The 17,269-nt window shown below is 44.2% G+C and overlaps 1 protein-coding gene across 2 annotated transcripts; it reads left to right on the top strand.

Annotated features, from left to right (window-relative positions):
• The first annotated feature begins 273 nt into the window (after positions 1–273).
• Positions 274–16,658, top strand: elof1 (elongation factor 1). 2 transcript variants are annotated; one of them, XM_072248260.1, is made up of 5 exons: positions 274–362; positions 2,725–2,846; positions 7,306–7,429; positions 14,702–14,772; positions 16,459–16,658. In XM_072248260.1, exons 3-5 carry the CDS (start codon positions 7,314–7,316, stop codon positions 16,521–16,523), a joined length of 252 nt encoding a protein of 83 aa, XP_072104361.1. In that variant the 5' UTR covers positions 274–362; positions 2,725–2,846; positions 7,306–7,313; the 3' UTR covers positions 16,524–16,658. The 2 variants fall into 2 exon arrangements, with proteins under 2 accessions (XP_072104361.1, XP_072104362.1); XM_072248261.1 differs by lacking the exon at positions 274–362 and adding an exon at positions 376–443.
• Positions 16,659–17,269: the final 611 nt, after the last annotated feature.

Consider the following 17,269-nt stretch of genomic DNA (forward strand, 5'->3'; position numbering starts at 1 on the left):
TACTGAGGGATGGAGAGGTGGTGTTGAGGGGTGAGGGAGGGTATACTGAGGGATAGAGAGGAGGGGACATTGGCCAAGCCCGGGAACACCAGCATCCACCACACAACACGATTTCAAATGCAACGGTTGTACAACCGACGTAACGTCATAAACGTAACGTCAGCTAAATGGTCCGCCCCGAAAATCCATATTGATAATTGACAATGATGCGCACCAATTAGTGATGAGCTATGAATACGGCAGCCAATAGATTGCGCAGAGAGGCAGGATTTCCGCTGCCTGGAATACCGCCCGGTGTTGCTCGGTAGTGAGGTGGCGGAGGAAGAGTTTGGAAATCTCGAGCGGTTGGGGTTCAACTTCAGGTATTAAGAAGAGTTTCGAATGCGTTACAGATAAATTTTGAGTGAGATTATAAAGGCTGGAATTTCAAAGTCGCGACGACGGTGAGCGAGTGATGGGGGTGAAACTATGATTGGTGGTTATATCGACCAATAGAATGCGCTGCTGTGTTCAAACAGACAGGACTTCCAACGAATGAGAGGTGAAAGGTTTGATTGACAAGGCAGTCAGCAAATGAGATGGCCGCGCAGTCGCTTTTGTTTTATAAGAGTGGATTGTAGATGGGCGGACTGGGGCTCGTTCGCGGTTCGAACTAAAGTTAGCGGGAGCTCTTGACGGCCCGGGTAGTATCTGGGCGATGAAGGTTCCGATGGAGGCTCTTAGTCAGGCGGTGCAGTGTACAGTGGCGATTCGATTCTGGTTTCCTCTGTGTACCGAGGCCTCGGTGCTTGGCCCCATTGGCTTCGGCTTCTAGGCCTCATAATCCCTCCTGCACAACGGTCTTTGGCCCAAAGCATTTGACTCATTTTCTCTTTGAACAGATGTTACCAGCACGTTGTGTTTTTAATTGGGTTGTCGAGCTTGTCCCCATCTCTGCATCAGCATCACTGGGCCAGTGATCAACGTTGTTAACACGTTTTGGTTATTCCTGCACTACACTCCGAGTAACCTCTTTGGCTCATGTCAGCAATACTGTTTCACTTACTAAATCTCTTACTAGCTCTTCCTTCAGTTAGTCCTGACGAAGGGCCTCGGCCCGAAACGTCGACTGCACCTCTTCCTAGAGATGCTGCCTGGCCTGCTGCGTTCACCAGCAACTTTGATGTGTGTTGCTTGAATTTCCAGCGTCTGCAGAATTCCTGTTGTTTACTGTTTCACTTGTTGCCTTGGCCCTCACTTTTCCTCCATGCACCCCTCTGCCCTCCCCTTCCATCGTTAGGTGGCTTCCTCTATTGCGCTGTTCCCGCCTGCATCCAGTTTCCCCCATTAGCCCTTTTACATAGAGTCATTATCACATACCACCAACAATTACGTGTATTCTTTATAATCTGAATGATCTCTGTAGGGCAAGGTTTATTTCAGTATATCATATATGTGCCACTGGCTGATGTGACTGCTAGTTAACTCCTTTTAATGTGTAATACTTGTGAGATTTGAAGGTTACCAGACATCCCACCCTGCAAAAACTCATTTCAGGGAGGTAGCACCATCAATTTGCGGGAGATTCCCGGAACTTCCAGGAGAGGTGGGATGTCTGCAATAGAGTAGCTCCTGAGCAGCTAGCCAGCTAGTTTAAATAACGTTAGCTATGCTAATGAATGAATGACACCTGTTAAACTCACCTCAACATGTCTTTTACAGCCTTAACCCACCATGGGCAATAGAAAAGTCACTGTTGCAAACAGTGCAGCGAGCAACACTGTCATTATTTTTGACCCCTATTAGGCAGAGGTACACTTTAGTGTAGGCTGGGGTGACGTATGTTTTATATTTTCTTTTTTTGGAACACTCTGCCACTCTGACTTTTTTTTTAGAACACTTGCGCACGCTCTCTCGCTCTCTCTTGTGGTTGCTCTCACTTGCGCTCGCTCTCTCACGTTTGCTTTCTTGCTCTTGCGCTCGCTCTCAAAAAAATCAATTTCCGGAACATTGTATATAATTTGCGGGCATCAGGGAGCCACTGTTAATATGCAGGAGACTCCCGGAACTTCCGGGAGAGGTGAGATGTCTGGGTTACTCTTGACCACTTTACACGTGTTATAATATAGAATATTAATTTGTTATCTATCAATTTTCAATTGCCAAAATTGGCTATGACATGAAGGCTAGCTTGCATGCTTGCTTTCAAAATAAGTGCAACTTTGCTTTATGTTGAATTTGCAGACAGCCCCTCGGATGAAGCATCCTGCTGTATCTCTTCCCGGGGTACTGTGTTTCTTGGCCCTACTTTCCTGAAATCCAAAGCTTTTTGTATCCTGTTTTTCTGTTGTGGTATCAGAAGTCCAACTTGAGCATACCACTACCTTTGGCTTGCCTGCAAGCATGTATCAAACAACACACACAAAATGTTGGAAGAACGCAACAGGCCGGGGTCTTGAGGGGTCTCTGCCTGAAACGTCGACTGCACCTCTTCCTAGAGATGCTGCCTGGCCTGCTGCGTTCACCAGCAACTGATGTGTGTTGCTTGAATTTCCAGCATCTGCAGAATTCCTGTTGTTACCTGCAGAATCTCTCCTCTTTATGATATCAAACCTTCAGATGTGATAACCTTACTTCAATTTTGTCTGGGCTTTATTTTTATTAAAAAAATTAAAATCTTATAAATATAATAGCAAAATTATATATCACGTTATTCAGGTAATCAAAATCCCTATCTCTTCACAGGGAGTGAAATGCTCTTGGAAATTACTCATGTCAAGTTGCTGATACTCTGATCTGAAGCTGAGGTCATCAACCTTGAGTGGACTTTGAGAGAAGCCTTGAGTTGTAATTGCATTGGTGTACAGGTCAGTTTTGCCATTGAGCTTGGATGATTCTGTTTACAAGGCCTGACTACAATGGTTTGTCCACGGCACCAAATTTCCACCTATTTGATGCCCTGTGTGTGGGAGATTGGGTAAATAACTATTGTGTATTCTTGCACCAGTATAAATCTGGGGAATTCCTTGCCCTGTAGTGATCTTACCCTTGACCTTCTACATTCACTTTTACTTCAAACCGCTTTTAATTTTAGTAACACACACAAATAATGCTGGTGAACGCAGCAGGCCAGGCAGCATCCATAGCAAGAGGTACAGTCGACGTCTCGGCCCGAAATATCAACTGTACTTCTTCCTATAGATGCTACCTCGCCTGCTGCGTTCACCAGCATTTTTTGTGTGTGTATTGTTTGAATTTCCAGCATCTGCAGATTTCCTCGTGTTTGCTGCTTTTAATTTTGTTTTGGGTCCATGCGTTTGCCTGAAGCAATAAAACCAATCGTGCTTGAGGAAAGGTTGTTCTTTGGATCTTGTACTAAGTGATGTTTACAAAGTGACACACACAAAATGCTGGAGGAACTCAACAGATCAGGCAGCATCCATGGAAATGAACAAACAATTGATGTTTTGGGCTGAGACCCTTCAGGATTGGAAAGTAAATTGGGGGGGGGAGGGGAAGGAGGGTAGCTTGAAGGAGATGGGTGAGGCCAGGTGGGTGGGAAGGTAAATGGCTGGAGAGGAAGGCATCTGATAGGAGAGGAGATCGGAACAGTGGGAGAAAGGGTCCCGGGAGAAGTGACAGGCAGGTGAGAAGAGGTAAGAGGCCAGAGTGAGGAATAGAAGAGGAAGGGGAGGGGTAACTTTTCCTTTACCAGCAGGAGGAATCAATATTCATGCTGTCAGGTTGGAGGCTGCCTAGACGGAATACAAGGTGTTGCTTCTCCATCCTGATGGTGTCCTCATCGTGACACGAGAAGTCCTTGGATCGACATGTTCAAATGGGAATCAGAAAGAAAATGCTTGGCCACTGGGAAGTTCCACTTTTGGCGGATGGAACAGAGGTGCTGGATAAAGCAGTCCATCAATTTACGATGCATCTTACCAATGCAGAGGAGGTTGCACTGGGAGCACCTCAGGTGAAAGGACTGGGACCCTGAATGGAGGTGCAGGTCAATAGGCAGGTGTAGCACTTTGGTTGCTTGCAAGAGGGAGATAACTGGGGAGGGACAAATGCACAAGGGAATCCTGGAGGAGCGATACCATCCCCACACTCTCTGCTTTCCACAGGGAAAGATGCGTTTGGTGGTAGGATCGCTCTGGAGAGGGCAAAAGTTATGGAGATGTGTTGGATGCAGAGGCTCATGGGGCGGTAGGTGAGGACAAATGGTTAAATGGGGTAAGCACAGATGTCTGGGAAATGACGGAGATGAGCGCGAGGGCAGCATCAACGGTGGAGGAAGGGAAATCCTGTTTGTATGTTTTTTTTAAGACTGAGGATATCCTTGATGTCCTGGAAAGGATTCTGTCATCCTAGGAACAGATGTGGTGCAGATGAAAGAACTGAGAAAAGGGAATAGCATTATTTTTGTCCCCCCAGGAGATGGGGTGGGAACAGGTATAGCCAAAGTGGAACTTCCTTTTATTTCCCATTCCCATTCCAGTTATGAGATGTCGGTCTAGGGGCCTCGTGTCACGATGAGGCCACTGTCAGGGTGGAGGAACAGCACTTTATATTCTGTATGGGTAGTCTCCAACCTGATAGCATGAATACCAATTTATCTTTCTGGCAAAATTTTTTTTCTTTTAATTTTGCCTCCCCTCCTTTTATTCCCTACTCTAGCCTCTTGCCTTTTGTCTCTTTTCACCTGCTTATCACTTCCCACTGGTGCCCCCATCTCCCATGGTCCACCCTCTTCTCCTATCAGATTCCTGCCTCTCGAGCCCTTTACCTTCCCTGGTTTCACCTATCACCTTCTAGCTATCTCCCTTCCCCTGCCCCCGCCCTTTTTATTCTGGTGTCTTCCCCCTTCCTTTTCAGTCCTGAAGAAGGGTCTTGGCCCGAAATGTTGACTATTTGTTCATTTCCGTAGATGCTGCCTTACTCTTCCAGTTCCTCTGACATTATATGTTGTTTTGCAACATCTACAGAAATTCTTGTGTTAGTGATATTAATAGTAGCTTTAGCTGTGATTTTCAATTTGGACTATAATATGAGATTGGCTGGGCTCTTTACCTCTTCAGCTCTTCCAATTTTTTTTCCCCTGATAATTGAACTGTGAGTTGATATTGCTCCAAGACGTCACAACTGCATTGATGAAAGTTCGGAGTAAAGCCGCACTGGGAAAGCTGATGCTTGCTGCTGATAAATCTTCTTTTGGAGTTGAGCCCTGGTGCTTAACAATTTGCATAAAACTCTTCTGCATTGCTAACTGGATTATTTCAAACACTAATAGTCTGACGCAGGAAGGTTCCTGGTTTGAACAATGAGGAATTGTCTGTATTCTTTGTTGCTAAAGCTGGATATTTTGCATATTTTAGAGGGCACAGACTCAGATTAAAGGATGTCCCTTTAGAGCAGTGGTGAAGAGAAGTTTCTTCAGTCAGAGGGTGGTGAATCTCTGGAATTCATTGCTACTGTGGGGGCCAAGTTGTTCTATATTTTTAACGTGGAGGTTGATTCGGAAGAGTGTCAGAGGTTACAGGGAGAATGGATTTGAGAGGGATAATAATTCAGCCATCATGGAATGGTAGAGCAGACTCGATAGGCCAAATGGCCTAAATCTTCTCTTGTATCTTAAGGTTTTATGGACTAAATTAGAAACCAGAGGAATACCTACCTATATGTTGAGGCCTTTAAACTTTGCCTCTTAACCTTCCAATTTGGTTCAGAACAATTAGGGGATCGTGTCCTTTTTCAATGGCACAGGAAGTCCACCGTCTGTGGCTTGGAGGCTCTCTGCAGATCAACTTTTAAAGGCTGTGGGAGCGCAGATATGTCTGTACAGAGACTTAAAAACACAGTGATGGGCTGGCTGCTCTACATTGGTAATTTTCATTCACCAGAGTAGTTTTACAGATGTTGGTGTTATTGTAATGCCAAGAATTCTTGTCTATCCCTAAATGCCCTTGACAAGGTAGTGTGGTGAGTCATAATTTGGAAATGGCGCATGAGTCTGCGGAGGACATTTATACACTGGGTGGGGTGGGGATTGGGAGATCCAGGAATTTAAATCTAGCAATGATCAAAGTGCAGTGATATTTTCAAGTCAAACTGATGTGTAACTTAGGAACACCATCACATTGCCCTTCCATTTACCTGCTCCTCTTGTCATGGGTGGTAGGAGTTGTTGGCTTAGAAGAAACTGTTGAAATAATCTTGATCTTTGTGTCAGTTTTTCCCATATATTTTATTTTTCCAATTCACCTTGCCAATGCAGCCTATTCTTAATGTTGAAATGGTTTTTACCTCCATCACTAAATCTTCAATTAAGTGACTGTACCTCTGACCATTAATTTCTTTTTAACGTTAATGTTTATTGACACACAGCGCGAAGTAGGTTCTTCCGGCCCTTCGAGCCGCGCTGCCCGGCAATTCCCCACATCAACCTGAGCCTAGTCATGGGACAATTAATGTGCCAATCGGTACGTCTTTGGAATGTGGGAGGAAACCAGAGCACCCGGAGGAAAGCCGTGAAAACATGCAAACTCCCTTGCAGGCCGAGCGAGAGTTGATCCTGGCTTGCTGGTACTGTAAAGTGTTGTGCTAACCACTGCACTACTTTGCCCCTTTTCAATGTAAACGTACTGTACATTGAAATGAATGTGATATATAGTTGGAGTATATTAGATGTTGCAAAATACACAAGCCTCTTAAATTCAATAAATGGGGAGTTAATGTTAACACAGTGAATGATTACCCATTTGATGTAATCCCCGTCTCTTCATAAAGATTACAACTAAAATGTTTTGCTGTACCTTCTGTAAACTGGAGATCCTCTAAAGCTTCACCCCCTCTTTCCTAATTTAGATAATCTCATTTGCCTTTGCACTTGCTGACCCAAATATACTCCTGATCTCGATTGACTGTTGGGAGTTCTCAGCTGTATCCAAAGTTCTCAGTAGCCTTGGTCTTCTATTTCTATTCACTATCACTAGCATAATTTCTCTGAGGTTTCTTATTTTTTTATGGGAGTTGCATAACAGTCTGGCATGGAAGGACCAATGCCTTTGAACAGGAAAAGGCCTATCACTGGAAAATCCATCCTAACTATCTCAGCACATCTGTTCCATTTCCCTCAGTTCAAGTCATTACTCATGACAATATTTCATGAAGTTTGTGAAGGGTGTGCAGTAATTTTGTGACACAACAGGATGCTCACATTTTTCTGCAAACATTGGCAAGCAGCAATGGCAGCTTTCCTTAATGCTATATGATTACAAGATTCAGAATTCTTTGAAACACTTTCCCATTGCCTTTCCTTCGCAGAAGTTTCAATGGGCCGCAGGAAATCGAAGAGAAAGCCTCCAACCAAGAAGAAAGTGCTTGGCACATTAGAAACACAGTTCACTTGTCCATTCTGTAACCATGAAAAGTCATGTGATGTTAAGATGTAAGTATAATGTCTTATGTTAGCAAATGTGAGTATGCCTTGGTGGTACCATAAGGGGTAAAACATTTTGAAATTGGTACATTTGTTTGTTGTTCCTTTACATATTTCAATTGTTGGATGGGGGATTTAAGAGCTGAATGATGTTTTTATTTTGTATCACTGACTTTTGGTGGTATTTCTGTTGTCTGTGAGCTGGATTATATCTGTACTGTATGAATGGTACACAAAATGGTACTGCTGTACAGCGTGGCATATACTATCCTGTGATTCCCATCTCCAAAAGGTTTGATTAAATCCTATTGGTTGAGGATCTAGGATGCAAGAGCATAACATGAGAGCAGAATTAGGCCATTCAGCCCATGGAGTCTGCTCTGCCATTTGATCATGGCTGATCCATTTCCCTCTCAACCACATTCTCCTGCTTTCTCCCTATAACCTACATATCAATCTATCAACCTCCACCTTAAATATATCCAATGACCTGTCCTCTACAGCCATCTGGCAACACATTACACAAATTCATCACCCTCTGGCTAAAGAAATTCCTTCTCAACTTCCTTCCAAGTGGATGTGCCTCTATTCTGAGGCTGTGCCCTCTGTTCCTAGAATCCCTCACCAAAGGCAATATCCTCTCCATATCCACTCTGCTGAGGCCTTTTGACATTCAATAGGTTTCAGTGAGATTCTTCCCCCACCCCCCATTCTACCAAATTCCAGTGAGTACAGGTCCAGGGCCATCAAACACTCCTCATATGATAACTTTCTTCCTGGAATCATCCTCACATGGACCGTCTCTGAACTCTCTCCAATGTCAGCACATCCTTTCTTGGATAAAGTGCCCAAAACTGCTCTCAATACTCCAAGTGAGGCTTTACCACAGCTCTACACATGTCCTTACTCATCTGGAGAAGAAGGATGTTTATGTGAGAATGCTATTCTTGGACTACAGTTCAGCATTAATTCCCTCCAGGCTTGACAAGAAGCTCAGAGACCTCAGCCTTCATCCTGCCTTGTGTAGCTGGATCCTGGACTTCCTGTCAGATTGCTGACAGGTGGTAACGGTGGGCTTCCTCACCTCTGACCCTCAATGCAGGTGCCCCTCAGGACTGTGTCCTAAACCCCCTCCTTTACTCTCTGTATACCCATGACTGTGTCGCCACCCACAGTTCCAATCTACTAATTAAGTTTGCTGATGACACTACACTGATTAGCCTAATCTCAAATAATAACGAGGCAGCCTACAGAGAAGTTGTCATCACTCTGACCATGGTGTCAAGAAAGCAACCTCTCCCTCAATGTTGCAAAAACAAGGGAGCTGGTTGTGGACTACAGGAGGAATGGAGATAGGCTAGCCCCTATTGACATCAATGGATCTGGGGTTGAGAGGGTGAACAGCTTTAAGTTCCTCGGCATAAACATCACTGAGGATCTGATGTGGTCTATGCATACCGGCTGTGTGGTGAAAAAGGCACAATAGCGCCTCTTTCACCTCAGATGGTTGAAGAAGTTTGGTATGGCCCACAAATCCAAGAACTTTCTACAGGGGCATCCTGTAGATTGAGAACATCCTGACGGGCTGCATCACTGCCTGGTATGGGAACTGTAATTCCCTTAATCGCAGGACTCTGCAGACAGTGGTGCGGACAGCCCAGCGCATCTGTAGATGTATACTTCCCACTCCAGTATATTTACAAAGACAGGTGTGTAAGAAGGGCCCAAAGAATCATTGGGGACCTGAGTCACCCCAACCACAAACTGTTCCAGCTGCTCCATCCGGGAAACAGTACAACAGCATAAAAACCAAGACTAACAGGCTCCGGGACAGCATCTTCCACCAGACTGATTAATTCATGCTGACACAACTGTATTTCTATGTTATATTGACTGTCCTGTTGTACATGCTGTTTATTATAAATTACTATAAATTGCACGTTGCACATTTAGATGGAGACGTAACATAGATTTTTACTCATGTATATGAAGGATGTAAGTCATAAAGTCAATTCAATTCACCAGTGCTTTATAAAGTCTTAACATCACATCTAGTCCTCTTGAAATGAATGTTAGCATTGCATTTGCCTTTCTCACTACCAACTCAACCTGCAAGTTAACATTTAGAGAATCTTGCAGGAGGACTCCCAAGTCCCTTTGCAGCTCAGATTTTTTGTATTTTCCCCTGTTTAGATAACAGCTTATGCTTTTATTTCTTCTTGCATGACCATACAATTCCCAACGAAGTGTTTCATTTGCCACTTCTTTGCCCATTCTCCGAATCTGCCTTGGTCCTTCTGCAGCCTCCGTGCTTCCTTAACACCAGCTGCCCTTCCACCTATCTTTGTACCATCTGCAAACTTCCCACAAAGCCATCAATTCCATCATTCAAATCATTGACATACAAAGTAAAACAAACGGTCCCAACACTGACTCATGTGGAATAGCACTAGTTATCAGCAGCTAATCAGAAAAGGCTCCCTTCGTTCCCCCTCTCTGTCTCCTGCAAGTCAGACAATGCTCTATTCATGCTAGTATCTTTTTGTAATACCATGGGCTCTTAGCCGGCTAAGCAGCCTCATGTGCAGCACCTTATCAAAGGCCTTCTGAAAATCCAAGTATACAATATTCACTGGTTTCTCCTCTGTCCTGTTTGTGATTTCCTCAAAGAATTCCAACATATTTGTTGGGCAAGAATTTCCCTTAAGGAAACTATGCTGACTTTGGCCTATTGTATCATGTACCTCCAAGTACTCCAAAACCTTATCCTTAACAATCGATTCCAACATCTTTCCGACCACTGAGGTCAGGCTGACTGGCATATAATTTCCTTTATTTTGCTTCCCTCCCTTTTTGAAGAGTGGAGTGCCATTTTGCCAGAATCTAGTGATTTTTGAAAGATCATTACTAATGCCTCCAATTTTTTCAGCTACCTCTTTCAGAACCCTGTAGTGTAGTTCATCTAGTCCAGGTGACTTAACTACCTTCAGAGCTTTCAGCTTCCCAAGCACCTTCTCCCTAGTAATAGCATAGTACTCACTTCTGCCCCCTGACATTCTTGAATTCCTATATACTGCTAGTATCTTCCACAGTGAAGAGTGATGCGAAATACTTGTTCAGATTGTCTGCTATTTCCTTGTCCCCATTACTACCTGTCCAGTGGTCTGATATCTACTTTCGCCTCTCCTTTATACTTTATATATCTGAAAAACATTTGGTATCCCCTTGATATTATAGAAACATAGAAAGCCTACAGCACACTACAGGCGCTTTGGCCCACAAAACTGTGCCGAACATGCCCTTGTCTTAGAAATTACTTGGGGTTATCCATAGCCCTCTATTTTTCTAAGCTCCATGTACCTGTCCAGGAGTCTCTTAAAAGACCCTATCATATCGGCTGCCATCACCGTGCCAGCAGCCCATTCCACGCACTCACCGCTCTCTGCATGTTTTTTTATTCAAAAAAAAACTGCCCCTGACATCTCCTCTGTACCTACTTCCAAGCACCTTAAAACTGTGCCCTCTCGTGCTAGCCATTTCAGCCCTGGGGGGAAAAAGCCTCTGACTATCCACACGATCAATACCTCTCATCTTGTACACCTCTATCAGGTCACCTCTTATCCTCCGTCACTCCAAGGAGAAAAGGCCGAGTTCTCACAACCTATTCTCATAAGGCATGCTCCCCAATCCAGGCAACATTTGTGTAAATCTCCTCTGCACCCTTTCTATGGTTTCCACATCCTTCCTATAATGAGGTGATCAGAACGGCGCATAGTACTCCCAAGTGGGGTCTGACCAGGGTCCTATTCAGCTGCAACATTACCTCTTGGCTCCTAAACTCAATCCCATGATTGATGAAGGCCAATGCACTGTATGCCACCTTAACCACAGAGTCAACCTGTGCAGCAGCTTTGAGTGTCCTATGGACTCTGACCCCAAAATCGCTCTGATCCTCCACACTGCCAAGTCTGGCCACTAATACTATATTCTGCCATCATACTTGACCTACCAAAATGAACTGGTTCACACTTATCTGGGTTGAACTCCATCTGCCACTTCTCAGCCCAGTTTTGCATCCTATCAATGTCCCGCTGTAATCTCTTGACAGCCCTCCACACTATCCACAACACCCCCAACCTTTGTGTCATCAGCAAATTTACTAACCCATTCCTCCACTTCCTCATCCAGGTCATTTATAAAAATGATGAAGAGTAGGGGTCCCAGTACAGATCTCTGAGGTAAACCACTGGTCACCGACCTCCATGCAGAATATGACCCGTCTACAACGACTCTTTGCCTTCTGTGGGCAAGCCAGTTCTGGATCCACAAAGCAATGTCCCTTTGGATCCCATGCCTCCTTACTTAATAAGCCTTGCATGGGGTACCTTGTCAAATGCCTTGCTGAAATCCATATACATTACATCTACTGCTCTACCTTCATCAATGTGTTTAGCCACATCCTCAAAAAATTCAATCATGCTCATAAAGGCACAACCTGTCTTTTACAAAGCCATGCTGACTATTCCTAATCATATTATGTCTCTCCAAATGTTCATAAATCCTGCCTCTCAGGATCTTTTCCATCAACATGCCAACCACTGAAGTAAGGCTCACTGGTCTACAATTTCCTGGGCTACCTCCCTTTCTTGAATAATGGAACAACATCTGCAATCCTCCAATCCGGAACCTCTCCCGTCCCCATTGATAATGCAAAGATCATCGCCAGAGGCTCAGCAATCTCCTCCCTCGCCTCCCACAGTAGCCTGGTGTACATCTTGTCCGGTCCCAGTGACTTCTCCAGCTTGATGCTTTCCAAAAGCTCCTGCACATCCTCTTTCTTAATATCTGCCTGCTGAAGCTTTTCAGTCCACTGTCAGTCATCCCTACAATCGCCAAGATCCTTTTCTGTAATGAATACTTTGCTTCAGTATTCAATAAGTACCACTGCTATCTCTTCTGGTTCCATACAGTTTTCCACTGTCACACTTGTTTGGTCCTATTCTCTCCTCTCTTATCCTCTTGCTCTTCACATACTTTTAGAATGTCTGGGGGGTTTTCCTTAATCCTGTCTGCCAAGGCCTTCTCATGGCCCCTTCTGGCGCTCCTAATTTCATTCTTAAGCTCCTTCCTGTTAGCCTTATAATCTTCTAGATCTCTATCATTACCTAGTTGTTGTTGTTGTTTTTTTTTTGAACCTTTTGTAAGCTTTTCTTCTTGACTAGATTTACACCAATCTTTTTACACTGTTTCCTGTACCCTATCATCCTTTCCCTGTCTCGTTGGAACGTACCTGTGCAAAACTCCATGCAAATATCCCAAACATTTCCCTGAGAACATCTGTTCCCAACTTATGCTTCCAAGTTCCTGTATTGTAACCTATATTGTGTCAAGAAACCTTCCTGAACACACCTAACAAACTCCACCCCTTCTAAACCCCTTGCTGTAGGAAGATGCAAGTCGATATTTGGGAAATGAAAATCTCCCACCACTACAACCCTGTTATTATTACACCTTTCCAAAATCTCTCTCCCTATCTGCTCCTGGATGTCCCTGTTATTATTGGGTGGTCTTTAAAAATACCCAGTAGAGTTATTGACCCCTTCTTGTTCTTAACTTCCACCCACAGAGACTCAGTAGACAATCCCTCCATGATTTCCTCCTTTTCTGCAGCCGTGACACTATCTCTGATCAACAGTGCCATGCCCCCACCTCTTTTGCCTCCCTCCCTGTCCTTCTTGAAACACCTAAAGCCTGGCACTCTAAGTAACCATTCCTGCCTCTGAACCATCCAAGTCTCTGTAATGGCTGCAACATCACAGCTCCAAGTACTGATCCATGCTCTAAGCTCATCTGCTTTGTTCATAATATTCCTTGCATTAAATTAGACACATCTCAAACCATCAGTCTGAGCGTGACCCTTCTCTATCTCTATTACATTGCAACTCATTCCACTGACTGCAATTTTGCCTTACAATCTGCCTCTCCTTCCTGACAATCTCTGCGTGTATACCAACTGCCCCATCCTCGGCCTCAGTTTCCCATTCCCCACCAAATTATCTTCCCAATGGTTCTGGCAAACCTGCCCACAAGGATATTGCTCCCCTCAGGTTCAGGTGTAACCTGTCTCTTGCACAGGTCATCCATTCCCCAAAAGAAATCCCAATGATCCGGAAATCTGAAAATCTCCCTCCTGCACCAGTTCCTCAGCCACGCATTCATCTGCCAGAATCATCCTGTTCTTGCCCTTACTGGCATGTGGCACGGGCAGCCAACCAGAGATTACCACCCTGAAGGTCCTGCTTTTCAGCTTTCACCCAACTCCTTAAATTCATTCTTCAGGACCTCCCCTCTTTTCCTGCCTATGTTATTGGTGCCAATATGTACCAAGACTTCTGGCTGCTCATCCTCCCACTTTAGAATGCCATGGACCTAATCCGAGATGTCCCTGACCCTTGCACCTGGGAGAAAATATACTATCTGGTTGTATCTATTGGATCCACAAGATCTGGTGTCTATTCCTCTAACTATGGAATCCTCTGTCACTACTGCAGTCCTCTCCTCTCCTCTTCCCTTCTGAGCCACAGTGCCAGAGACCCAGTTGCTTTGCCCGGTAGATTGTCTCTTTGCCCCCCCCCGCAAACGGTATACAAAGCAGTATATTTATTGTTGAGGGGTGACTACCTCCCTTTACCTTCTATCTATCACGACCTCTGTTTCCTGTATGAGCCGAAGGTCATTGAACTGCAGCTCTAGTTCCTTAACACGTTATATGTCATGTGTAATTGAATGGTTTGCATTATGTAACAAATAATTTAATCCTAATTTCTCTGCATCTCAGAAATACCGCTTGATATCCTTGTGACATAATAAAACAGAAGACGACTGTATTTTCCTTTAAATGTACAGAGTTTATCGCAAATCTTGTATGATTGTGCAGTTTTAATTCATTCAGCTAAATTTAATGGAAATCTTCCTTTTCTTTCAAAATTGCTACTTGCAAATCTTAGCCAGTCATGAAATTGTGGCTTTTTGCAGTGGGGGGGGGGGGGAGAGAAATATAATTGAATTACTATTTGTCCCAAAGATTGCAAGCCAGAAGTTGAACATGTTTTTTCAGTGACTACAAATTCAAGTATATTTTGCCAGCATCTCTTCATATGCAGTTACCCACGTACCACAGAAGAGAGTTGCAAAATAATGCTTTAATTTTTTTTACATTGGAATGGTCACGTGTTTTAAAATGCTATTTTTTAAATTATTTTGTTCCCTTCTGTTTTCCAGGGATCGTGCACGGAACACTGGTATCATATCTTGCACCGTATGTTTAGAAGAATTCCAGACCCCAATAACATGTATCCTTATTTTAAAGTGACGGTTGCAGACATTTTGGGGACTATTCAGTCATTCAGCCCAATCGTTCGGGCTCTTACTAAAGTTCTTTTTATCTGGGTTTCTATGCACAGCTTGTATCAATTTAATGAAAATAGTAACTTCCAAGGTACTTTGGAGACCCTGTTGGATAAAAGTGGATGTCTGAGAAAATGGTGCATTCAGAGGATATGTAGTTTTTGCAGGAGGTGGGATTTTTGGTGGAGCATGGGGCCAAAGGCCAAGATGGCTGAAGGTGAAATTGCTGGTGGTGGTTAAGGGGAATGGATCTGTACAACTCCAGTGGGGGCAATGCTCTATGTGGGTTCATATATTTTAGCTTGGAGATGGAAAAAGTTATGAAAAGATTGAACAGTTTTAAATGAGAATTATTAGGAAATCAAGTGGGCATAAATAATAGGCATCCGTTAGTCTTGCGAGACCATGTATCTGCGCCTGGAAAGTCTTCACTCTCCAGGGCACAGGCCTGGGCAAGGTTGTATGGAAGACCAGCAGTTGCCCATGCTGCAAGTCTCCCCTCTCCACGACACCAATGTTGTCCAAGAGAAGGGCATTAGGACCCATACAGCTTGGCACCGGTGTCATCGCAGAGCAATGTGTGATTAAGTGCCTTGCTCAAGGACACAACACGTTCCCTCGGCTGGGGCTCGAACTCACGACCTTCAGGTCGCTAGTCCAATGCCTTAACCACTTGGCCATGTGCCCACACGGGCATAAATAGGGAATGAGCAACAGACCACTGGATAGGCTGGGGGGCCAGACAGAAGCTCTTTGGAATACAATAGAGTATCAAAGGTGCTGATGAGATGGGCTGAAGTAAATGAGGCAACGGGAATGGGCAGAATCTTGGGTGGTGCTCAGATTGCACAAAATGAACTGACATTTTTGTAAAGAAGTGACAGATGACATTGTGGTTGTAAAAGCAGCTGCTTTTTCGGATGCACGAGTTGTGCTGTGAGTCGCGGACTCGGGAGAATAAGGAACAAACACAAAGTCTGCAGATGCTGGAAATCCTAAACATCACATACAAAATGCTGGAGGAATTCAGCAGGGCAGGCAGCATCAATGGAAAAGAGTAAACAGTTGACTTCTGATGAAGGATTTCAGCCCAAAATGTTGACTGTTTACTTTTTTCATAAATGCTGCCTGGCCTGCTGAGTTCTTCCAGCATTCTGTGTGTGTGTTGCAAGGAGAAAAAGGAATTCTGGCAGTGTGAATCATCTGTAGCGCTAACAAAAGCCACTGGTTTGATACTCTACAAAATATAGTTGAGCTTCTCGGGCTTTGAACATCAGGTAAGTGGCCAGCTTAAGTTAGGTGATAGGGAGTTCATTACAATTCAGTTTGCCTTCCAAGGCTCCTTTCCAGTCCTCCCACCATAAACTAGCTTCTCCCCAGAACTTGGCTGCCTGCATGCAAACACATATTTAGTTATGTTCAAACACTAACATTGTGTTCACAGACTCTGAAAGCCAATAATTTGAGATTAAATGCACCTCTTTTTGTTCCTATCCAGCTACATAAATCTCTTCCATCTTGGAACTCCATTAACTCTCCAGCTTGAGGAGAGTTGTGCCACTTGTTACTTGGATAATAGTTAACTACCATTGTTCACCATCACAGATGGCTTTTCTTTAACTGCTGCTCAGATCTGTCGGAGCCAGTGGATGTATACAGTGATTGGATCGATGCCTGTGAAGCAGCGAATCAGTAGTTTTGCCTCAAGTACGCTGTTTTATTTCAAGGAGATTGTCAGTTTTGTTTTTGCTGGCTGTAAATAATAGTTGACGTGGAACATCAAATACTACGGATGGTTTTCAAGCTGTATTAAAAGTCTAGAATTATTCCATTCACGCTGTGTGCTCTCATTTTCTTGGGTCGATCCTCACCTCTTAGTAACAAGGATAGTCAGTTGCCATTTAAATTGTGACTTGCTTACATTTTAGATCGATGGAATGGAAACTGTCTCTGTTAATTCTTTTAATGTTGGTAGGCCATGACACGTGATCTTGGCAGTGAGGGCTTGGTCGAATGGGATGGATGTCCAGGACTCCGGGGGTATTTGGAATACTGCATGGATGGACAGATACGTGCAGACATACACTTGCATAACTACATGCTCATTTCCCTCTGCCCCACCGTGTATCCTGGTCAGCTCTTCAGCTTCTGTCTGTCCATTGAGCTCCCCTATCTACCACTCCCGTATCCATCCTTCCTTCTCAGTTTGTGATCAGATAGACTATCCCTGATCACTACCACTTTTACCTTCAGAACTACTGCTTGATTTGCTGATCATCCTTTTCTGCAAGTCTCAGCCGTTGTACTGCCTGAAATTTGCAGTCTGTACTACTACCCCTGATCTTAACCCAAAGGCTGAGAAGCGAGCCCAGACCGATGCTAACTGGTGGATTCCAATCTCCCAATGCTGCAGATGAACTGGTGGGTCCCAGTGCATGACTT

Source organism: Mobula birostris, chromosome 32 (assembly GCF_030028105.1).
Source record: "Mobula birostris isolate sMobBir1 chromosome 32, sMobBir1.hap1, whole genome shotgun sequence".
In the NCBI taxonomy this organism is placed as follows: Eukaryota; Metazoa; Chordata; class Chondrichthyes; order Myliobatiformes; family Myliobatidae; genus Mobula; species Mobula birostris.

Bases quoted from the DNA above. Each gene is read 5' to 3' on its own strand.
- elof1 (XM_072248260.1), top strand. From the start codon at position 7,314: ATGGGCCGCAGGAAATCGAAGAGAAAGCCTCCAACCAAGAAGAAAGTG. The intron at 7,430-14,701 runs GTAAGTATAATG...TCTGTTTTCCAG, and splicing joins AAGTCATGTGATGTTAAGAT to GGATCGTGCACGGAACACTG. The intron at 14,773-16,458 runs GTATCCTTATTT...ACTGCTGCTCAG, and splicing joins ATTCCAGACCCCAATAACAT to ATCTGTCGGAGCCAGTGGAT.